The 24990-nt window shown below is 46.8% G+C and overlaps 1 protein-coding gene across 3 annotated transcripts in view; it reads right to left on the minus strand.

The window, feature by feature from the left end:
- Positions 1 to 710: 710 nt before the first annotated feature.
- The window catches only part of FGF18 (fibroblast growth factor 18), a 72709-nt gene continuing 48429 nt past the window's right edge, over positions 711 to 24990 (minus strand). For 2 of the 3 annotated variants that reach the window (XM_040573435.1, XM_040573436.1), the window contains 2 exons: positions 21849 to 21955; positions 2061 to 3539 (listed from right to left, as the gene is read on the minus strand). In XM_040573435.1, coding sequence (XP_040429369.1) covers positions 3273 to 3539; positions 21849 to 21955 — 374 coding nt within the window. In that variant the 3' untranslated portion in view covers positions 2061 to 3272. Of the gene's footprint in view, positions 723 to 2060; positions 3540 to 21848; positions 21956 to 24990 lie in introns of those variants that run through there. The other variant, XR_005824335.1, reaches the window with a different exon arrangement.

The raw sequence follows: 24990 nt of genomic DNA on the forward strand, positions 1-24990 counted from the left end.
TGCCCGTAGGCCCTGCAGCACCTGCACCCAGCTCCATGACCAACCCAACCACGGCGTTCCCAGAGCATGTCACGATCTGATCCCAGCTATGAAAACATTACAAATCTAGCTGTATTCCTCAAGCCATAGCTACAATCTGCTATTATGAACTTCAATTAAGCAGTGTATTTGTTTAAAATGTGCCCACCCAGAGCTCCACACGCATTCATGCCATCAGTTGCTTCAAGCAATCGCCTGGCGCTACACCCCTTGCTATTGAGGTTGTTTCCACAATAGTAATTAAATCCTCATTAACAGTTTTCAATTATAAAGTAAATGAAAGGTAATAGCCTACAAAGGGAACCGTAGATCATATCCAGGGAGCCTGAAGAATTTCTGAAAGGAAGAAATAAACGCAGAAAAGCTTCTTCTCTACAGAGAGCGGGGCTGCTGGTGGCCACTGGCAACCTCCGGCCTAACCATGGGGCATGACCCAGGCCTAGAACCACCATGTGCCCAGTGGCCATCAGCATCAGCCTGTCCAGCTCTTGGCATGTGATGGATTTCTCCTATTTCTTCTCATTTCTTGAGTGTCTCTGCTCCCGAGCACCTATTTGCCCTTCCTGAAGGTGCTCTGAAGGCAGTCTGGTGATGCAATCGTCTCACCTATCCTGCTGCTTTTTGTTGTTTTAAAGAAGCGTGAGGAGCGGATGTTCAAACACACATACACGGCACACACCATCCTCAGCCAACAGAGCTCTCTGAAGGCACCTAACCCAGTGGAGCAACTCCATCTTCTCACCACAGTGACTTTTCACAGCCTGAGGAGCCCACCTCACTGCCATCCACCAAGTATTTCTGCAAACCACAACTGTCAGAGGCCCCTGTTGCCAATGCACAGCCCCTAGTTCGCACTTGCCAGACTCCAAACCCCTTCCTGTGGGCATTGCAGGACAGGGAGCAGATCTCCCCCAGCTGGTCTTGGCCTCACAGGAGACTCCTTCTGCACAGCCCTTCTCCATCACTCACTGCCTCCACCCCTTCTGATTTCCCCAATGGCAAACAAACCCTGTCACGCTGACAGTGATCCTCAGTGCTATGGGCCATGGCTGTATTTCAAGGAAAAGAAAGGCATCCATAAACCCTTTCTTGCTCTGGAAAGCAACTGGGTTTCTCCTCTTGGAGGAACTCACACAGCAAATGTACAGCTGCTCCCCATCGCCCACCCCCAGAGCTTCTCTGAACTCTCCCCAAATCTCTCCCACGTGAATCAATCTGAAGGCAAAGCTGGCAAAGCCTTCCAGCCCCCACCAACCATATCCACCACCGTGCCATCAGACAGCGAGGTCCCGCTTCAGTGCTGGTCCCCAGGTGGGTCAGGAGTGGCTCCCACTGGAAAATGGGCTGCCCAAGCCACTTCCCCCACTCAGACAAGAGTAAGGCATCACCTGTAAGGCTGCCCAGACTCTCTCTGAGCAGCTTGGAGTGACCCCGCTCAGCATTGTTCATTTTTCTCCAGGCTTGCGAGGTTTGGAGATTTGCTCAGATAAGCATCCTCAAGTTTGCATGCTTATCTGCACCATCTCCCCAAACGGCTTTGATCTGCAGGATTTGGCTGCAGCTCTCAAAACTATCTTGAGAAAGCTTGTTCTTGGGAGAGCCATTCCTCTGATTAACAAGAAAAAGATTTCTGAGTGGCTCTGAGCAGTTGGAGCCCTGGCCGGAATCGGGGAGTGCAGCAACGTGAGCACACAGCAAGAAGAAAGTCAAGTGAGCTTTTCCTTAAAGCTTCGCTGGGGCTCAGTTGTCGTTTCAGCTATAATTTAAGGTCGACCATTCCACCTTTTTGCTGCTCTCCATTTAACATTGTCTCACCCACCCCACCAGGTGGGTCAGTACACGCTGCTGGCAAACACGGAGCAGCACTTCGTGTTTACACGTGGCTTTACAGCATCCAAATTCTCTGCAAAACACTTGCGAGGAAAATTGGCTGTACTGAGGAGGAAAGCAAATCAGCGAGAGGCTGGGGGAACAGGGCAAGGAGGGAATGGGTCCGTTTGGGGCTTTGCTAGGTCTAGGGAGAGTTTTAAAAGATAGAAGAATACTGAATCACGTCGACTCCATGGAAACAAGTAGACCCTCTCAAAAACTCCTGTGAAGGAAACACGAGCTACACGTAAGAACATGTTAATTGAGTCATATGCTAATTTTCCAGTTTACCTTCTCCTTGGCCAAAGCTTTAGGAAATATTTGGTGTACTGAAAAGTATCAAATTTAAGCCTTGCTCTTGAAAAACTCCAGCACATCAGCCCATCACCCCACGTAAGATTTCTCCCTTTTGGAAATGAGGGAGAAGAAAGAAGACAATATAGAGGAAAAGGAGGAATCACAGAATTAGCAATGATGTTTATAGAGGGGAAACCATCTCAAACATACTGTGTAGTCCTCACATAAGAGGTAAATGTTCATAAAAAAAAAAAAAAAAAAAAAAACAAAACCAACGCTATTCAGCAAAGGGAAAGAAGCATGAACAGCAAAAATATATACATGTGTTTTAAATAATTTTTTTAATTGTTGAGGCAGTAATACTTGGTTCATGGAACTGCAATATACAGAGAGGTGAAATAAATAGCTTATATATATATAATATATATAATATAGCTGGTTTTAAAATATTCCCTTATCATTGGTGTACTAGGTCATTTTGTAGTCACTTGAATGTATTTAGCAGCATTCTCCAGAACTGAGCATAATGCAGGATCACGGAGCCGTGACACCTTATGTCGTCAGAAAGGTTACAGAAGATCGATGCGTCGAGAACTCCACGGAAACTCAGTCACTGCGGCACACACCATCTTGTCTCGGTCCAGCTTGCAGCAGACAATAAATAGATTACTGCAAAACTGGCAATTTTCAGGGCAGGGTCTCAGTAACTTTGGGAAAGAACTTTGGTTTTCTTTGGTTTTATTTATTTATTTTTAATAATTACTTTTTCCTCTGGGGATATGCTTGAAAAGTTGTCCTTTCCAAAAAGAGAAATAAGCACCTGTGTGTCATCAACAACAAGAAGTCAATTTAAATAGAGCAGTTCATTTTGTTTTTCAAGTCACAATAAATCCCTAACAGCTTTTCCCCAGCGTTTGCCATCTAGTCTTTTATTAATTTTTTTTATTTTTATTTTTTTTAAACACAATGTACAAAAATAGAGCTTCTTCCTTATTTTTAATGTAAAAATATTCCTCTGGTGCAGTTTTTTTTTGTGGTTTATTATTGTGACACTGTTTTGTCTATTTTTAACTGGGGTTGGTGGGTCGTATTCTCTTAGTCCTCTTGGTGACTGTTGTATACTTGAAAGGTTTCTGTATCTCCACTTGCCCCTTTGGGTACCTCTTCATAAAATGTACATCTTGCTGGTTCTCCCGGGTCTTGGGCCCTTTTCGTGGCCTCCCTTTTTTGGTGAATCCAACATACCAGCCTGAATATTTTGCTGACATCAGTGCCGTATAGTTGTTTTCTAGGACTTTTTCAATGAAGACACACTCCTTGCTTGTGCCATCAGGCTGAAAAAGGAAAAAAAAATCATTATCCAAATGCAAGCACAGTGACCAAAACCCAATTTGGCATAAATAAAATCATCGCATCTGGACTCTGGTTTTGGTTTGACATTGATAATAGGAGCAGTAACAAACATCAGCTCAAATAGAAATGATTAAAAAACATAAGATCATCCATTATGTGTTTTTTTTTTAAGCACTTCTGTCCAAGGGGAGATTTTTCAAAGACAACAGTTTATCCAGTCCAGCTCTTTCAACTGCAAGCAAAGCAAGACATTTTGCTTTGCGTTTTCCACTAGCAAGGAGGATGAATTGAACTTGTTCCAGGGAAACCTCATACAAGATCAGGAAAATAAAAAAAGAGAATTTCACATGGGCCAAACAACAGTGCTTCCACTTCTACTGCTATATTTGATATATTTTCAAAAATACCTTATAAGCTGTGTCCACAACTACCCAAATCCCTCTAAAATTATTTTAAGCCTTGCTCTAAGCCTTCTGAGTGCTTTGAACACTCCCCCAGCCTCCCAGGCATGACAGCAGGCAAATAAACGGCGCATGGGACTCCTGGGATGAGCTGACCCCACTTGGATTCCCATGTTGGAGCAGCCCCTTCAGGATGGGTCAGCATCCCACACGCCTCTTGCGCCCCAATGCCAACGCAGCTTGAGGACAGCTTAGGGACTATGGGGCAGCGGGGTCCTGAAGCACCACATCCACCCCACAGCACGCCCCTAAATAGTTTTCCTCTTCACAGAGGGAGCCAGGACTGAATGCAGCACTGGAGGTCGGATGTTCCTGAGTGTGAGTGCTGTTCCCCGGCCACCTGGGAGCAAAACGCCCACAGTGCCAGGACTGTTCAGACACAGCCTAATGCAAACACACCTCCCCGTCACTGCCACGGGCCCGTGATGGGACAGCTCCCAGACCTCAAACCACTCACTGGTTTGAGATTTTGGCAAGACGGGTTCACCTCAGCTTGGAGGCTTTCTGCCAGGCCCAGAACTAGATTTGGAGTGTGACAACATATCAGTCTCAGGTTGGATTCAGGACTCCAATCTGCACAGCACTCACAGCACTGGAGGGGGTTCCAGCATTGCCCAACAGCACATTTAAGTTGTTATGCACAGTGGAAATTCTTCTCACCTACAGTCCTCTGCCAAAAGATGTTTTGTCCTTTAACTGCTGATTTACTCGTGTGCACCTAGACCACATCACACACTGAGTGCCTCCTGCACTAGCGCTTTGTTTTAGGCATCAGAAGATATGTAGATACAGGCTTACTTCAGCCCTGGATATCGTATCAGCCCTGTGTGTTTTACAGACTCTGGACAGTGACAAACACAGTACAGAACATCCTACAAGACTTAATCTAATGCTTAGCGAAGCCAATGGAAAGATTCCCAGCATGGCAGCAGTCCAAGCCAACTCCCCACTGAAGTCAAGTAAGGGGCTTTGGGTGCTGCAGGCCCATGCTTACGATTAAACTCATCCCTCTCCACACAAACAACCCGGTGTCAGACCTTTCTGTCCCTGGGGGAACAGAGAAGGGAATGAGCCCCTTCCCCACAGCCAGCTCCGTGGGGCCAGGCTGTTGCTGCATCCTGAAAGCCTTCCTAAAAGCCCTGCACACCCACAACAGCTTGGTGCAGTCTGGGGGAGCTGGTGTGCAGGGGCGGGAGAGAAGCATCAACAGTCTGAGCAGCAACGTGTGGTGTTAACCCAGAACCATTCGTGCACCATCCTGTCTAAGGGGGTTCGTTACCACATGTAGATCTCATCAAGAGGGCCGGAGAGATCACGGCAAGTTCTGCAACAACAGAACAGGATGGTAACAGGCAGAAGGTTTGAAAAATGGTGCTGAATGACTTCCTCTGGCATCAAACAGCTAACCCGGGGTCTGCACGCCTACGGGGACAGAGCCAACTCTGCCATACAACAGCAAACTCCATCCTGGGCCAGGCACAAAGGTCCTAATTTCATCATCTGCAATCTGAAGTTTGCAAATGCTTTAATGAATGGCAGAACTGGGTGAAGCACAGTGGTTTCAGTTCCTGGGGGGGGTCAATCTCTGAGCCCTGGGTTTGATCAAAGCCACATGAGTGGGGAAGGGGGAAATCAGTTGACACCACAGGGTTCCACCAGGTTTCAATGTGAGGCCATAAAACCAGCCCCAGGTTTCTCAGGGCTCAGCCCACTAGAAACCTTTCACCAATGAATGGAGAACTTTTAAACAATACCATGGCTGGCTTTCAAATCCACCCAAAACCAGGTGCTGATGAACCGACCAAATTTGTACTGCAGGGGCAGCAGGTAATTGGAACGGCTGTTTCCCTCGTGCTTGCAGAAAGGTCCTGGCTTTGAGCCCTGACCTTGTTGCTAGGAGAATTGAGGCGTTTTCATGCAATTTGGGAGGTTTCCGCTTGCACTGCAATGTCAGTTTCTCATGGAAAACGAAGACTGGAATTAAAAGAAAACGTGTGTGTAGGAGGGGGAAGTTATTCTATTCATAACAGAGAAGTATTTACTTATACCTTCAAATTTGCCGACAGAGGCTAAGACGGAGACAGGACGTGTAGGAATAACAAGGTGCAACTTCAGGCCAACCTCAGGGCTAATTTGAAGTAAACAAGGTACACGAGATAAAATAACTTCATTCTGGAAGAGGAAGAGCTAAATGATTTGATAACATGAAATTACAGCAACATTTACAAGTACTTCAAGATAACTCAGGATAAGGACCTTGCTCTTCCCCAAACAGAGCATTCCTGTACGTGCTAAAACATGTCAGAGACAGACAAATGATTTTCAAATACTTACAAGATGATTTTACAGCATCTGTTATAATCCCCAATAGAACATAAATCACTCACACACGTTACCTACACCATGGAGAGCTGGACCCACAATAATCTATTAGGGCAAAATAACAATTTATAAGGGTTTTCGATATTTTCTGTCACCTTGTTTTTATCGGGTGCCAATCATTTAATCACGTCCCTGTTAAAACAGCAGCCCAACACTCATGGAGACTGCTGCCTCAGTCCTTCTCTCCTCCGTGGGAGAGAAGGATGGAAGAGAAAAGGGAGATGGCTCTCACCACGTGTGAGTGGCTTTCAGGCCAAGAGAGACTGCCCTTCTCTGAGAGCTCTCGATGCAGTTGTTTGCCACCAATACGGGGCTGCAACCTCTCCTGCGACGTCAGCAGGGAGATGCTGCCAAGCTGCATTTCATACATACTTCGCTGTCAGGATGCACCTTGCAGAGCACTCATCCTTCAAAACACAGAGTTTTATCTTTTGAACTGATTCTTTAAAATAAACAGGACTTCTTGAGAGCCTCGGAGCTGGGCAGGAGCTGCTGAGCAGCGGGGGAGGACATGCACCCAGCCCCAGTGCCCTGGCAGCCCCTCGGAGCAGGGCTGGCATGAGGGATGCAGACAGACAAAATGCAGGGAGAGGAATCCACCTGCAGAGCTCCCAGCTGAGACCCTGCCCCAGGAGGACACAGACCTCAGCAGCACTGAGGCTGCTCCTGTCTTTTACTCTCCACAGGTGCAGGACAGGGTCCATGTGCAGCTCCCCAGTGCCCAGCACACGCTGGAGCGTCTGCCTGGCACCAGCATGACCCCGTGGATCAGACAACCTGCACTACACTGCTCCTGGAGCAGCACGTGCTTTTGCCAAACACACACACACACACACACACCCTCCCCAGCACAGCATTTATAGATCTATTTCTTGTAGTGGCACCTTCGCACTGCTGACAGCACCAGCCAAGGAAAGCGGATTCAGGCTGTTCCCCGAGCTAGCCCAGCACATGCTGGGGGTGCTGGCTTTTGGTGGCACGTGTAAAAGCATCGCCTCCACGATGCAGCACATCCACTAACACTGAAACACCTTCCCAGCCACCACCAGCGGGTGCTGGGGTAGCCAGGAGGAGCAGGGCTAGCTCAGCCAGCGGCGCTCAGTCCCTTTTGCCTCTGCAGCCTGCTGGCACCTGCCTGCCTGGCACAGGTCAGTCTGCAGGCAGTTATGTGAATAAATGAAGTTTTAAAGAGAAAAGCTCAATACAGCATAATGGCTTAGGCCATTCTCCTTTTTTACTGAAAGCAGTGTGTGTACAGAATCCCTTCCCTGCAGGAAGCATCCCTACCCAGCAGGACTGCCAGCCCCACGCGGGTGCTGTGCCCCAGCTCCCTCGGGACCAGTGGCTGTGACACAGCCCACAGCTGCCTCACAGAAAGGGCTGCGGGACTGAGCCTCAGTCTTGCACCAACACCGATGCTCAGCCCCTGAGACCTCAGCTCTTTCCAGAGAAATAAATTTTTCTTTTTTAAACACACCCCTAACACCTGTGAGAAGGTGCGGGAGCTGTTAGCCGGACTTGAAATAAACTTCTTACAAAATGCCTGACCTAAAATCCGCCCTCCACAGAAAACTCTCAAGTACCAGGCAGGCCTGCGAAGAGGTGACAGAGAGCACAGCCGTGAGGGTGAAACACGGACAGACCCAGTGAGGCGGGCAGCGTGCAGCCGTGGCTTCAGCGGGGCATCTCCAGGAATTCACACCCGGGCACCAGCTCTGGATGCTCCCAGCGGCACGGCAGTGAGCTGGAGCTGTTGCAATCTCTTTATCAAGCAGGGCTTGGGCAGCAGCAGCTGCTCCAAGTCCAGAAAGGGATCTCTCTGCCGTGGAACTGTTTATACACCCCGGGCCAGCTTCATCCCGCATGTAGCGGAAGGCCGTGGAGTTAAGGGAGCTGCATGTGAGCCAGGGTCTCTCTGAGTGCCATGAACTTACCAACGAGGAGCACTGGATTGTTTGTGCAGAGCATTTGGCGACGGCCTCCCCAGTATTAAACGTGAAACATGTTGAACTGACACTAAAGCAGAATTAAGTGCCAAAGCATTTGCTGCTTCTACAATTACACTCCGGAGCGCTGTGGTGCTCCTTCTCTCCCGCTCTCCTTTTTTATGACCCAACTTGGTCTTATTGTAGTTTTGCTTTCTTGTTTTAAGTTCTCCAAATGGAAAGGATCAAAGGGCTCTTTGTTGTTGTAGCAGGAGCGCGGCTCTGAGCGAGGCATTACTGCCACTAACAGCTTGCTGCTCAGGGGGAATTCGCGGGAGCCTCTGTGCCACCAGCCTGAGCCAAAGCATTAGCAGGTGCAGCAGCCGCCTCCTCCTCCTCCCTATTAGCCCGCAACACTAAGCCACCTGAGCAGCTTTTTATGGGAAAGGGAGGCCAGGGCAGGTTTTCTCATTTATGCTTCACAAATCTGGCTCAGTGGGCACCGGCAAATCCAAACTTCCTTGGCTTTTACGGCAACAATAAGCTTGCACAAACGGCTCGGATAACGACACGGAGCAGTGAGAGATGCCTCCCAAAACTGAAAGGTTTCTCTGTTCGCAGAGATCAGGGCGCAAATTAAGCCCTGTGAGTAATGCTGTGTTAAGCTGTTGTTAGCTAAGCTTATGTTAAAACACCTCCCTCCCCTCCCCACCAAACCATGCCGAAATTAGGAGCTCATGGAGTAAGGCTGGGGTGACTGAAAGCACTGGTGATGGGCTGCAAATAATGACAAACAAACAGCCATATGAAACGTGCCTGTTAGGACCCAGGAATGCAGGCTTAGCACAGGACACTGTGACACTCAACGTTTCAAGAGAGACAGGGATGACTCCCCTAATTATCACCTTCCTGCAAGTTCAGCCCCTCCAGGCTCTAAGTGAAATCGTGGAGACACGAGCCCCCCATGCAGAGCCAGGACCCAGGAGGAGGGAAAGCTGCTGCTCAAGCAAAAGGTTTCCAAGTGGGATACTTGCCTACCTTTTTTTTCAAGGAAAATCCCTGAAAATGGACCTTTTCTGCATCCCTCCCTCCCTCCCCCTCTGCAGACAGACAGACAGACGTTTCCCAAGCAGTGCTACCCCACGGCGCTAGGTTCTCACACCACCCCAGGTGAGAGGTCCCCCCACGGAGCACAACAATTATTTCAAAGGCTTGAAGAGAATTTCCTTCTAATGCTGGCACTGTTATATTCGTGCACCACGTTATGCAGAAGAAATCCTGCCCTTTGTTTTCTAAATTTCAGAGCAGTGACAGCATGGAAGTCTTACGTTTTCAGGAAATGTCCGGCTTGGGAGTCTCAAAGAGCCTCTCCTGAGTCATCCTCGGCTGAGGACTGAAGGCCGGCGCACCCAGCATCACTGATACCCCCCTATAAAATCCCAGAGCAGTTTACACAGCAAGTACATAGTGGCGTGTGATTTTCAGCAACCATATTACTTCAGTGTTTTTGCACCAGCTCAGCTCAAAGTCAAACAGATGGGCAGTGCACAGAGCCTCCAGACTCACCCCACATGGCTCGGAAAATCCCGAGAGGAGGAAGGTAAGGCAGGAGCTATGTTAATGTAGCAGCTTTTAGCACTCCCACCTCTCCCAGTTCACACGTACACCTTTTAAACGCAGGTCAGAAAGCGTGACAAACGAGGTGGGCGCAGCAGCTGGCAGCCACAACTCCGGCAATGCTGTAGGAGAAATTCCCCCCGCAGCACGGCAGATCCCAGTGCTCCAGCTGCCGGTAAACTGGGCACAGCCACACTCGTGCACTTTATAGGCATTATCGGGACAGATCTGTCAAAAGCATCCTGATGCGCAGCATCCAGGATTTATGGCAAGGACTCCTGACCACAGAGACACCTCTTGACCCAAATGCATTCTTGCTCCTAGACCGGGCTGTAAATCAGGGAAGCTGCATCTATAACTGCCAAGAGTTACTCAGCTCCATGCGCGTTTCCTCGAGCTCTCTGGCCTCTGAACCTGCACAATCCTCTGAGGAAAATACTTAGGAGTCATGATGGGCAGTTCAATAAAAGTGTCTGCCAGAGCACCGGAGAGGTTAATTACGTACACAGGACATCTAAGTGCATGCATAAAGCAGGGGAAGTAATGCAAAAATCTCCGCAGAGGCGATTCTCCAAAGAAGGTGCATCTGCATTCGTAGGCCCAGGTTCAAACTAGTTTTGCCCATACCTGCCCATACACTGTGGGCACTCCCGAAAGCAAATATGGGCAAATAAACGCAAATATGGGCACCGTCTTGCTTGTGAGGGATGGGACCTGCAGGCTTTGCAGAGCCCTGTCCTGCCCAGCTGCCAGGCACAGCACAAAATACAAGAACCAAGGAAGGAAGAGAGGGTTTAAAAGTTTTTCTTTCCTTCTACATTTCACTCAAAAACTCCACTTTTCTAACTGGTATCTGCTGAGCAACCCTCGTACTACCCTTGAAGAGCATTTTGTCACAGGAGAAACAGAAGGATACGGAGATGAAATAAGTACTTGTAGGGGTGAACCCAGCAAGGCTGCGGCTGTGTCAGGACATGCCTCCTAACCTGCTGCTTCTGTCACAGGCAAATTTATTGCTAACAGCATGGCAGGGAGGCACATATCCATAATTGGAGCAAATTAGGATGGCTTCATCTGGAAAGATGCACATTTGGTTAATAGAAATTCCTAACTGCATCTCAGAGAACTGTGTGTACTTACTATTAATGACGAAAAATGTCAATCACTCTTTAAATGAATTTTATGAAAACTTAGGAGGATGTAATTTAAGTGAGTACTTTGGGTCTCCTGCAATAGGAAGCTAGGCTTCAGGAGATGTGAAACCACAGGCAGGTTTCAGACGTGACATCTGAGCAGATCTGTGACATCTACCATTCCCTGCACCTACCTGATCCAGCTGAATTTATGCTCCTAGGTGCTAACTGAAGGAAGACCTGGGAAGGTATTGCTACCCATCCATACAAAGCACCACCTGTTTGGCTATATGCAATGCTTGGGCTTTGCTGGGCTTCATTTTAGAGCAGCCTCCTCTGAGACCCACAGGCTAGTTCTGAACTTTCTGTACAAGGTATGTAAAAGCAGCACAGGCCACCATTCATTATATGGTGACCAGTGCCACCACAGGAAAACTTAAATACTTTTGATTAAAACGTCAGGTCTAGACAATAACTGGAGCAAGAAAACCAGACCAGAACAGCTGCTGACCTCATAGCAGGCCTGCTATATCCTACATTTACACACATTAAACAAACATATGTACTTTCTAAGTTACCATTTCAAACAAGCACAATTTTATTCAGCTGACATTCTGGTAGTGACAACAGTTTCCCTGGGGCAAGTTTAAATCAGTGGAACATAGGACCAAGAAAGGCCATTGATTATCTGCAGGATGGCATTAGTTCTGTTCACATCAAGTTACATTGCTAAGAAAAAAGAGAAACCCACACTCAAATCAAGTGCTATCCATAAACCGTTGAGACTTGCTCCAGCCTGTGAATGACAAACTGTAAACAACAAATGTAAGAAACTGTAACTGCAAACAACGCATGAAAGGCTTTTAAGACTTGTCCTCCTTTAGGAAAACCTAATACCTTTCTTTAAACACCCAAAAGACAGCATAAGAACACGTCAGGGACAAAAACATACTTAAGCAAGATATTCTTTTCATTGACTTAACAATGGTATTGTAATGGCCACATCAAATGGACTGTCTTTTGCTGCTGTTGGAGCATAGCTTTTTATTCTCCACTAAAGAATTAGACTCTGTGCTCACTTCACATCCAAAAACCACTTGAGAGTCGAGCAGAAACAGTCCTTGAGCAGCTGGATCCACCTGACTGCACATCTCAACTGCATCCCCTTAGGAAAGACAAGACCACATTGCTTTGTTCCTTGTTAAATACATCAGCGTATTTGCAAAGTAACATTTAGAAGAAATATCACCCCCATCTTAAAGGCTCTCAAGACCAAAAAAATTGCATGTGGGACACAAGATGATCTAAGGAAAGCAATCAAATGCAATTTGATACAAGTGTCTGCACAAGGTGCATGCAGCACACCCTCTCCACCCAAACAGGGTGAGGCATGACCAGGGCTCACCAGGGATGATCACCCCCTCTCAATAATTTTAATTAATGTTTAACCCTAGGGAACTGAAATACTCCAATGTGACACACAGCTGCAATCACCAAGAAACACAGAGGACAGGATGCTAGCAGCTTTATGGTGACACTTGCTCCTTGAACACAGAAAGGATTAAATTATCACATAGCTTTCAGGAAGGTGGCATTTTTTGTCCTGAAGGGGATATACAGCTTTCTGCACAGGATAAGAAAAAGCTTTAGATGTCAAGCTCGCAAGCCTGGTCTGCAACACGAACCCTGACTTTGCAAAACTCCAGTCTGAGAGACAGAATTGGTAGTACTTAAGATATAAAATATGTAAGGTTTTCTAAAGGGAAACATGAGGTTTGCTAAAGAGGAATTGCAAGAGATCTGTGAACTTATTATGCAGCTCTCTGGTGACCAGACAGACAACTGGGACTCCTTACCATAAAACCAGAAAAAAAAATATTTTTAAAAGAAAAGGACAAGTAGTTGTCAAAAGGGACCTACCTTTTGCTTTTTTTTTGAGCAAACACCTGAGTTAAAGTAGTGTGGCATTACTGAGAAGCCTCAGTTAACAGGAGATGCTGGCACATGCCTACAACATGACTACAATGGCCTCTTGACCACCTGGCCTGACCTGTGAAACGATGTATCGAGCACCAGTCCCATCTTGGATGTTCCCACTGCCAGCCAAGGAAGCCTTGTCTCGCAGGGTGCACAGCAGATGTCACAGTTTGGTTAAAGCAAAACCTGTCTTTGGTTAGCCTAAGAGGATCAGCATCCACCTGAGGTGCTTAGAAGATTGCATCAAGTGAAGGTAACACAGAAGGACTTAGCACACACCTTAATACCCACATTATTCTTTTAAGATGCTAGATGCCCAACCCAGAAAATGTGAATTCTCTGCCAGGCAGAGCAACTAGATCGGAATCCAAGCCCAGCAGCATTGTGCATGCTTAAATATGCTTAATAACCTCAGTCTATGAAACCTGTGAGCTAAATCCATCAGACCATGCAGGTAAAATGAACACTCAGCAGCCAGTGTTTTGAAATCTCTGACAACTGAGCAGCAAATAGAAGACATTGGTAAGTTGCCTATGTGGTGGCATAAAGCTCTGTCCATGCAGTGCCACGAATACCACAACCCTCTAGCTCAAACAGCCTTCAGAGGTTTGGCATCCAAGCATACATACACAAACACACCCCGAGGCCAGAATCTGTTAAGAATTGATGCAGTTTTTCACCATTTATGAAATAAAGGCATCTTCTCCATATAAGCAAGTTTATTCCATCTCTTCAATGTCTCCTGCACTGAGTGAGCTCAAATACCTCCAGCAACTCCTAGCTATCCCCATCCTCTGCGCAAACTTTCCAAGCTTCATGGCTATTCAATATTCATCACCATCCACAAAACTGCTCTCCTGCTTCTGAATACATGGAGCTTCAAAATGACCTCTGCTCTCCCTCCATCACCCAGACATGCTGCTTACCACCCCACAACACCACAGAACATCTAAATTCCTTCCACAGAATTCATTCCCCGCATCATTTTCCCCTTTCTTTTTCACCTCCAGAGAAACTTTTATGTAACACACTGCTGTAAACAAATTGCCAAAAACACAGACCCAGGACAAGGCCCATTGCTAACAGCAAACATTAACGCCGCAAAGGTCCAGTTAACTCACACAAACCCTGACCACTTTGAAGGAACCACTGAGCACCTACGTCTTATTTGCTTTTGTGCCAAGGCAGCCTCAGTGTAATAAACACTGGAAAGTAGTTTCACTGGGCTCAGCCATAAATGGCTTGTTGGGAATCATTACACGGTCGTACCATTCAGAGCAGGGATTCCTGGAAAAGCCGGGCAACGCTCGGCATCTGAAGGCTGCCCCAAGCGGCCCTCAAGGACAGGAGTTGTTCCAGCATGGCTCCTGCCCGCTGGGTGTGCAAACCCAGAGCAACCCTCAAGCTGAGATGCTCCACCCCCATGCCACCTACAGCTTCAGAATGGAGGGTAAAAATCACCACAGCCCATTAGGGAAGGTGCGTAATGGAGTCTGGCCAGCTTTTAGCATGTTAAACCCACAGAGAAGTTACACAACAAAATTATCGTGTGTCCGCATAACTTGAAACTGTATAACAACAACGTCCCTGTCACAATGTCTAGCAGCCCCTCCTCAGCAACCCCTCCAACACCTCTCCAGTACTGCAGAGATGTGAAACTGCAACAAGCGAACCAGATGCAAACACCTCCAGCATCCACAAAAGTTTGAAGGCGATGTTTCAGTTCACCCAGCGATAGGAAAGGAACAGCTGTGAAAGGCTGCAGTGTTACCAAAAGCTTCATGGTCTGGGGGCTGAGAACAGAGGAGGGTGATTTTAGCTTCCACTTCTGCTTTTAATTTTATGAGAATCTCAGCTTCTAAGTTTTCAGAACACAAAAAAAAAATCAAAATTTTCTCCACTGGTCGCAGAAAAAAAAAGTCTGCTTAGGCAAATGCAGAAGACTAATCACTCAATGGGAGGAAAACTGGCATTGTCTTCTCAATGGTTTCAAGACCTTTGCAGTCCTGGAGGCTCTGAGTCAGGATTTTTGGGCACTTGAGGTTGGTTTCAGATCAGGTCCATATTCCAAGTACGAGAGGGTTCGAGGTTGGTTGGCTCCAGGTTCTGCTGGGGTGTTTATTTAGATGACTAAAACTAAAACTCAAAGGGGAATAAAAGCTTGGGAACGACTCATTTTTTAAAAGAACCAATTCCATCCTATATGAAGAACCAGACTGCAGTCCAAAATGAGATCTGAGTGAGATCCAGCAAAAGCCATGTCAAGTTTTGTTTGCAAGTGAGATGCCAAGTCAGAACAGTTTATGATTGAACACGTCACAAAGAGATCTGCAAAACGCCTGTTATTAAACCTGACACTCCACTGTTCCTGCTTGTGTTTTTGTTGCCAGTTCAGCATTCAGCCCTAGAAATCATTAGGTTTTATAAGTCCCTTTTTCAAGCAACCCGAACACTGTGCGACTCTGGGAAAAATTCCGGATAAGCATCAAAGCTGTGTGAAACTCGGAGTCCTGCCCCAAATCCAAGATGCAGTTAGGCACGGTTTTAAATATACAAGCTGGGGAGCACAAGCACCTCATCTGCTGGATCAGAGGACCAAACTACTAACCCCTGGATATATGAAACTGCTAAGTAACAAAGATCACAGCTGGCAGAGTGCCCCCCCACCACACCACACACCTCCAGAGCAGCTCAGCCCATCTTGGCAGCTGTGACAAGCTCTGACACAGGGAGGGACCGGGGAAGACCCAGGACCCAGCACCACGAAGGACATCCTCAGGTAGGCAAATGGCCCCAGTCTCTGAGCCCATCCGTGACTGTCCTTGTTCTCAGGCTCGTGCAGACCCCTGGCTTTACAGAAACGAGTTGTTTTCCCACCACTGGTGTTTCAAAGGTGGCTTTTCAAGAAAGCTCACCCTCAGTCTTGACCTTGTGTCCACCAAAGTCAACTGGTGAAAAAGTGGATCCAAACACACTAATAAGGCTTTGGAGAATCCACCTGGTGTCTCTCAGCCAGTTAAGTCCCCTGTCCTACAAAGGGTGGCTCCCAGAGAATAACCCTGAGCCCTTGTAACCCAACACACTCCTTTTCCTGCAAGGCCAGGGGTATTATAAAGGGCCAAGACTGCATGCAAAGGCCGTAACAAGCGCCTTCACTCTTTGATGCCGTCAGAGGTTTTTTTAGCCAACTTTCCTGACTAAATACACACATGCTTCAAGAAAACCCCTATTTTAAAGCTGTAATGTAAACAACCCCAAATTATTACTATCCCCTAAAGGCTATTGCTGGCAGGAATCAGTGATAAAGCTCTGCCAGAGCAGTCTGGCATCTAGCAACAATTTGTTTGTTGTCCTGCAAAAATACAGAGAGCCTTGCCATATGGTATTAGCAACTTTCTGGTAACATTAAGAAATATACTGGCTTGGAAAGCAGTTATCACACCAGAGAGAGCCTTACGTTTCTGAGGCAGGTCTATGCTGTAAGCAGCATCAGCGTGGCCGTGGTGGTCAGGGGAGGGAGGAGAGGCAGAGCTGTGCCACCTCCGGCCCCAGAGCTGATAACCGGACCCTGGCACGGCCGCACATTCCCTGGCACTGCCTTGCTGCGGGGCCGAGAGGAGCTGCACTGCGGTGCTCATCTGTGCTTGGTGAATGCCACGAGGGTTTCAGCATGGCAGGCACAGCAGCAACAAATTTGTCCCCAGAAAGCCCCCGCGTTACCTGTCATCGCGCAGAAGCAACGCTCCAGCCACCCCAAACAGCCAGCAGGGTTCCTACCTTGCCACGAGCAGCTCTTTCCCACCATTCAAATTAAACAAAGGGAAAGCGGAAATAAAAGCAAACTCATTGTTATTTTTTTCCCAAATAGCGCGAAAATATTGTAATGATTTTCTGAGGATGTTTGTATATGGGGTTACTGAGGATTTTTGAAAGAAAACCAAAACAGAGATGGTGCAAGTCAGCATGTGGTTTTAGTGGGAAACTGCCCATTTTATAGCATCCCATAAACTTTGGCTTCAATTCTTAGAAGGAGCTGAACTGATATAAATGAGAAGAGGCTTCTGGGGACACAACTTGTTTCCAGATTTGACATGCAGTGCGCTTTTCTGTCTGGCAGTTGTGTTGAGGAAATCATCAACCAGAAACACTCGGTCATCACAGCCATCTAGGAAAAAGAGCTGCAGCTTTTCTCATGCTTTTCACAACCACAACCACTCCCTGCTTTCCCTTAATATAAATAAACTGGCAGGGGATGATACTTGGGATAGACCCCCTTCTATTGCTTTTCTAACTCTGCCCCCATTTCTGGGGTTTTCTCCGTAGCCACATCCTGCCCCAGAACAAGGGCTCACCCTCATTTACAGCGGCACTGGATCTCCTGCAGGCTCACAGTGTCATGAGCACAGCAGCATTGCATGGAGCAGCACCACACAACTGACCAGTGACAGTAACCATGTTGTCCTGACAGCTCCTGCACTGAGAGTCCCATCCCACCCTGGAGAGACGGCTCCAGCACCTGCCCCCTGATTCTCCTTCCTGGAAGGGTTCAAGAAGCGTCTCCAAGCACTGAGAGATGGACCTGTGCTCAAAATGCAACCAACAAAGAGTGAGGAACAATATTGCTGTTGGATCCGGAAAATACACAACCCAGCTAAGGTGAACCAACCATGGAAGAACATCAGTGGGAGTGCTTGGAGCATCTTCTGAAGAAATTTCTGGATCAAATCTAAGACATGCTCAGCCCTTTCCCCATTCTTCTCAAATCATTTGGATTCCTTCCAGTCATTACTTACCTTCCCTTCTCCTACCTACTGCTCTGAAAAAACATGTCTCCCCTGCCATGGTCTACAAGAAGCAGCCTTTACTCCTCCTTCGCTACTTTGCAAGAAGCCAAGGTCCTTTCTCCTCTGCCCTTGGTCAGGCCAAAAAACAGGCCTGTTCGTTCCCTCCTCTCCCTTTATAACTGGGAGAGCAGAATACTCCTGGTATGGATACCAGCACTTGTTCAGACCACACTGTGTGATCCAATGGGTGACTGCTGCAGGACCACAGGAAATTCCCTGCAACACTCCCCGGGGATCAGAAGGTGCTCCAGTCCCAAGGACCAGCCACGGGCACCAGCTGTGCCCGATGCAAATCTGGGCCTCTTGTGGCTCCAATCTCAGACACCCTTCAGAATAAGTGGTGTAGGGCGGTATCGACCCCTGAAATAACACCGGGTCTGCTCTGCCACCTTCCAGAAGACACTGATGGATCTTCAAAGTCTGTGTGTTACGTGAGGCAGTGGGGAAATCAGATCAGTGCCTAAAGGAAGGGGCAGAGCTTTGGTAGTCTGGTAATGGTGCCGACAGATCCACTTTAAGCTTCCAACAGATCACTGACCTCTTGCAAACACTCTCCTGATGAGAGGACTGGACAGAGACAGGGAAAGGAAATCTCTGCAATGTCCTGCAACTCTAGATAGCACAAATTTGCAGTAAGAACAGACACAGCAAGAGTAGTTACAGGTGGCCAAGCTAATTAACAGCCACCTGCTCACATCCTGGTCTGCCATTCCTTGCTGTGGAGCTTTAAAAGACTTATCTTTGAAAAGCATCAAGTCCCCACTTCATTGACATCATTATCTCAATGCATGAGATAATAGAAGTGGAGGCAGAGAGAAAAAACACTAAAGGACTCACTGGGAGAACCACAGTTAGCAGCTCAGAGCCCCTCCAAAGTGACAATCAGCTCTTCCTACCCCCCAAATTGAATTATTGCAAATATTCAGAGTTCCTGCATTGTAAGTGAAAAGTCACCTCGTGCCTTTTGCTATGAACTCCTACATATGAAAGAAGCTAGTATTTCTACATGTGCTAAAATAGAGACACCAAATACCCACATGCAAAAAATATGAAAAAAATAAAAAGAAATCTTTCTTGGCCCTTCCTTAACATAACACTAAGAACCAACCAAGAAACACTATCCAGTTTGTTTTCCCCTGGTGCAGGCCACCTTCAACAGAAAAGTCACTCCTTGTACAACCCGTCCAGTTTTCGTAAGCAGCACATAAGAACATTGGTGACCTCAGGAAGTGTGAGCTGTGACAATAAATACTGTCAGAAGCCTGCCCCTACCACCTCTGAGCCCTTTGGCCAACATTAGCTGTGAATACGCATGCAGTAACAAATGAGTGAGAAAACATGAGGCTTTGGGCTCCTGAGAAAGCTCCATCAGATGGCCTACACTCAAAAAAGCTGGCATGGGTGCAACTTCCAATACATAAATAAAAAAGCCAAAGTCTGCTCTTCTGAACCCAGTGGATTAATCTGTTTGCCTGCAACGTAACCAGCTCCAAAGTGGGGAGCAAGCCCAGTTTCTGGAGTGCTTCATCACAAGTTCCAGCTGAGAACGACAACCTGCTCCCATTTGTAATGCCCATTGTAGGTGATTATGGGAAACAAGAAGGACTAAATTCAAAGCAGGTTTTCAACTGGGGGGGATCCAAAAATGCTGACTGAGAAGGAGAACAAAGCCAGATGGCATATGCTGGTATTGTTAGGGATTATGCAGTGTAAGGCAATAGGAAATGAGCAGAGAAAAAGAACCAATTTCATCCCATGGCTCCTCTGCTGCCAAATGAACATACCGGGGCAACCGTGAAACAATCAGTTCATGGGTTTCATTCCCCTCCACCCCCAGACTGAACTTAAATATTTGTATAAGCTGAGGCGTAACTTTTATCTAATGTTTTCCTTGGGGTTTACTAGCTGTTTAGAGCATTCAGTGCAAAAAGCATTCCCTCAAACTCTTGCCACAAAAAGAGCTGAAACTATGATACTAATTAAAACCACACTCTTTGGTATCAAGAAGACATGCTATTATTTTCTTTTTTGCTCATGAGAAGCTGTTAATATGGGCAATGCGTCTGGAACATTTTCCTTCCAAACGCAATGCTCAGTACCCCCTCCTGCTCAGGTCGGCTGGTTTATGAACTTGTCAGCAGTCTGGGGTGGGAAGGCTCAGATGGCATATTTACAAGAATAGATTTATTTTTTTTTTTTTAATAACAAGCTCTTTGCCAACTTAATGTTATAAAAAGCACATCAAGAAAAAACAAAAGCTTTACGCTGCATGAAAGGTGACAAGCTAAAGAAATGTCCTGCCTTCTTGCCCAATGGGCCAAATAAAGGGACTGATGTTGCCAAAATATACTATACATTTTGAAAAACAGTCTCTGACTTTGCCAGGATGCTTCTGGACACTCAGCACATACCGGGAAAGAATGTGGGTGGCAATGTGTACCATTAGTGACCCACACTGGGGTAAAATCCATTAAATAAAATGGTAATATTTCATGCTCATTTTAGCCCCATCGAATTTGGATGCTTCTAAGGTCTCCATTACTGTGCTACCCACACCTCATAAATATTAACATATTTATCCTTACAACATTTCTAAGACAAGGGGAAAAATGCTATTATCACATATAAAGGATAGAAAACTAAGGTGTAAAAAAATCAGCGGTTGGGTTTGCGTTCAGTGCAATGTTCAAAAGCATCAGCGTGTATCCCAAGACGTCTATGCCCAGTCACAAAACAAATCTCTTGTCCAAGATCAAGCAATGGTGTCCCATTCAGAGCAGGTAATTACACCGCAGAGGTGCAGGAAGCAGAGAGCAGTGCCCGCTTTGGTCCAGCTCTCCTAGAGCACCACGCATTCCCAAGTCCCCACTGATTTTGAACAGCATCCTGGATGCTCCCAGCGTCACAAGAGTGGATCTTCAGCAGTCTAGGCAGGGTGCCACAGCTAGTGGCTGCCTCTGAGAGATCTGGGCTCAGTTTCGAAAGAAGCATCTGTAGTGCTTGAGAGGAAAACAAAGTGGCAGGAAGGATCCTCTGGGGAAGGCACTTGTCCCGCAAGTGTCACTCTTGGGACCACAAAAGTAAATAATGTTTCATCAGAGCAATTGGTTTCTGGTTTCTGTTTGGGAGTGTGGCTTTCACTGCTCTGCCTTTGTTGACTCAAAACAAAACTCTGCTTCCCTTTTTCACAGCCACAAAGATGCCAGATTTTAATTCCTGGCGGTGCACAGCATGGGCAGAGGGGGAGGGAGCTTTTTGGGGCGTTTGGTGATATTTTAGCTTTGAACAACCTCCTGCCTGCTTAGCAAGCTTCTAGGTTCGCCAACAATACAGAAAAACCGCCTAAGCTACAAAAACAAGTTAATACGTAAAAATATGACTTCAGCAAAGAAGTTAAGCTGCATGGGTGAATATGCTGTAATTTGCCACATGCTTCCATCGAGCAGGGATCCAAAGTAATAAAATATTCCTGTAATGCTAGAACCAGAAGGCCCAGCCCTAATAAGATGTTTGGATTCCAGTATTAGCTTTGCCACCCTACATCCTGACTCACCATTGAAACGAGTACTCTATTGCTACCCTTTCTAGCACATCCCTATGTTTTCTTTCTTCCAATTTCACTCTAAAGTCAGAATTGAATCAAGTCATGAAGTTATCGTGGAGATGTCTGTAACGCTGTCATGCAGAAATGACATCTTTTGTCATTTTACTCAACCGTGAAATGTAAACCCATATGCACCCAAATCATTGCCACAGAAACACGGTGGCTGGCTGCAGATTTGGTTTTATGGATGTGGAGGAGGCTTGGTGAAGTTACAGACTGCCTCAAAATGCCACGTTCCTGCTTTTCATTTGAGGCCAACAGACAAAGCTCGTACGCAGCATTACAGCTTTGAGGAGGCTGCTGAAGGTAACAGTCACTTTACAAATGAATTAATTGGAAACACTTACCTTCCCCACTAGCTTGCCTTTCCTGTTCATGCAAAGGTAGAAGTCTGTCTCCTTCCCTTTGATCCGGACTTGACTGCCAAAAGTGTCTGTTTCCACTAGAAGCTGGGCTTGTAAAGGAAGAAGAAAAAAAAGCATTTACCAACGTGGTCACATTAAGTCAGAGTGTGCAAAGCTGAGCAGCATATCGTCTCATTGCCTCCCCCTGAACCACACCACGCTGCTTGGATGCTCTACAAGGGAACAACTCAAAGAACCATCCATGGGCTGGGCTTCAGACTTGTTACAGGTGCAAGTCTGACACGTCTCCGCTGACTCCTGTGCAGATGCTCCAGATTTAATGCCGGTTTAGCACAGAACATGCACGCACACATGTGCGCTCCATATGTCTGTGCTATCCCGTCAGGAATACAACGCTAGATGCTCTCCTGCACACTGCAGGAGGGTTCTCAGTAAAGAAAGTGGATTTAATTCTCATGCAAGGTACAAGACTAGCATGACTAGAATCAAATTCCTTTCCCCACAGTCAGCAGCCCTCAAACGCTTCACAGAAGCGTCCCAGCCACACGCTCGCGGCGCAAACATCACAGCGACCTCCTGAAGATCACTGTGGCAGCTAGTAGGGGAGAAATTCAGCACTGCTTGTTCTGTATGATGAACACCCACGCTCAGAAGTCCTCACAGCATCTAGATATGTTCCCAGGAGGTCTCTGATTTCTTTGTGGTAATCCACTTCTGCCGAGTCCATGACTCATGCTCTAGCTAGGAGAAATATGGCCAATCTCATAATACTTTGCATGCCTATTATTAAGGCTACAATGCTACTTTGGAGCATTTCCAGCAGTCATGGCAGGGGCTAGATTTCTGCTGCATCTTTATAAGGCCCTGACACAATTTTATTTGCAGAATTGGGTCAAGCTGTCACCCAGATGCATAGCATGCTATCATCATCACTAAAACCTATACATGTTCAAATTCAGCATTTCATTCTGTCTCTGATCTAAACATGAATTCCAGTCATGCTCGAGGTTCAGATTCCAAGAATTTCCCTGGAGAGGCAGGAACATGCAGACTGGACATTTTGGTTCAGCTCCATCTCCGATATGCAGGGGAGAAAGTAGACATGGTAGAAACACAATGCAAGAATGTGTAAGTGTCAGCAAGTGCAAATCCACGGTCCTGCTCTGGAAATTCTCACGTTTGTAAGAACTGAGTCTTACCATAGAAACACAGTTTTTGCCAAACTCTGGAGAATGTTTGATCTGTGCTGCAAAAAGTCACATTCTTTTTGGCATTCATATTTCAAACTTTAAAACCCTCTAAGAGCAAATATGTTCACTGTAAGGATTTACCATGGGGATAGAAATAGGAGTTTGTTTCATTTAAACACATTAATATTTTTCCCACTTGTAAAGTCAGCTTTTGGCTTCTGCAGCAGAGCAAATATCACAAACCTTTAACTCACAAGGGCCCTAAATGGAGTTTTCCCTTTGCAGCTCAGTCGCATATGCAAGTTCAAGGTTTGCCAGTTACCAGCTGTTTACATTTATTTAGACATATTAAACCTTTATCACAGGGGATATCTAAAGAATAACTTCTTTCAGACAGCAAATGGGATAACGCCTGATTTATACCAGTATATTACTTGAAAACACACATAAATATGGACATTTATCTCTAAATCTTTCAGAAATGTAACACGTTTTGGGATGGACACCAGCTTGCCAGCAACAGCGAAGGGCTGCAGGCTTCGTCTCCCCACCTGCCAACGAGGCACCAAACCAGCAATCAACTGCACGCTTAAGTGGGGAAGGGCCACACGAACCAGAAATGTTCCACCATAGTAAGGATATAAAGGCAAGCAAAGCCAGGATAACAGAGCATGTCACAGATCAAAGACAGGTCTACAGGAGAGGCCGAGCCAACTGGTATGTCCTTTGGAGAACGCCCACCACTACAAGAAGCTCAGGGGGCCTGCTCAAATGTGGTGCTGCACAAATGGATCAGGCAATAGCCATTTATCTGTAAAGAACTGACTGAAAGATTGACTCCTCACATGAGGAAGGACCTGAGCACTAAATGGTCAATCTGAGAGTGGGAGAACAGCAGCCTGAACGCAAGAGGCAGTTATGGAGCCAGCAAAGAGATGCCAAAGACTGGCTCAAGAACCACCGTCAACACCCAGAGCTCTGAGGAGCTGCCTGCAGACCTACAGTGCCAAATCCACCCAGTGATGCAAGCGGGGCCACCAAAGGGCTGTCCAGCCAGGGCTTGACAGCTTGCACGCAGGAGAAAACAGGATGCTGCAAATTTGCCCGTACCACCTGCCCAGCTCCTGCTAGCCCCTGCTTGGAAACATGTCTGCAAGGCAACCCCTGTCCCCCCAGGCCTCAGCACTGCTACTAGAACTGCTAAGAATAACCCTGAATATCAGATACGGGTCTTGTCCAGCCAAAGTAGAAGCAAATGTTGACAAACTCTCCATTCCTCTGCTCAGGCTGCTGTCCTGCCAGACGGTCAGAGACCTGCACACCTCCAGTGCTGGGTGCCCCCTGTGCAAGTCCACGCTCCAATGAACAAACACGGGGTACACCGTCTGCTTCCCCTACCCCCTTGCGCTGCAGCCAGTATGAGTAATATCCAAGCTGATTTTAATTTGAAAAATATCACCTTAAAAAGATGCCGGTTCCCTGCTGTGAAAATTAAAACCATCTGGATGGAGTGATTTCAAATAATTAATCTAGGTCTCCTTTGACACCGCTACTAATTAAAATATGATACCTTCCTCCCCCTTTTTAAATAAAGAATTTAAATAAAGTTTAAAGATCTAATAAAATAACGTTATAATTTAGAACGAAATGGGACTCACCTTTCCTGCGGGCTGCAGAGGTTACACCGGCACCAAAGTCCCTCCCGGATGAGTGCCACTGCATGGACCAAGCAGCAGTGGATGGGCAAACATCCAGTGCAGCACCCACACCAGTAAAGGCACCCACACACCCCCTGTTCCAACATGGCTTGTCGGCCCCTGCACCTAAAGTCTAGGAACAGGGAGCAGAGGGAAGGAGGCTCAGCAGAAGCTGTGATCCTGGCTGCCAGAGCATGGGCTGAGGCAACCCATGGGTACCACTTCTGGAGAACCTGA

This window comes from Cygnus olor, chromosome 14 (assembly GCF_009769625.2).
Source record: "Cygnus olor isolate bCygOlo1 chromosome 14, bCygOlo1.pri.v2, whole genome shotgun sequence".
NCBI classification, from domain to species: domain Eukaryota; kingdom Metazoa; phylum Chordata; class Aves; order Anseriformes; family Anatidae; genus Cygnus; species Cygnus olor.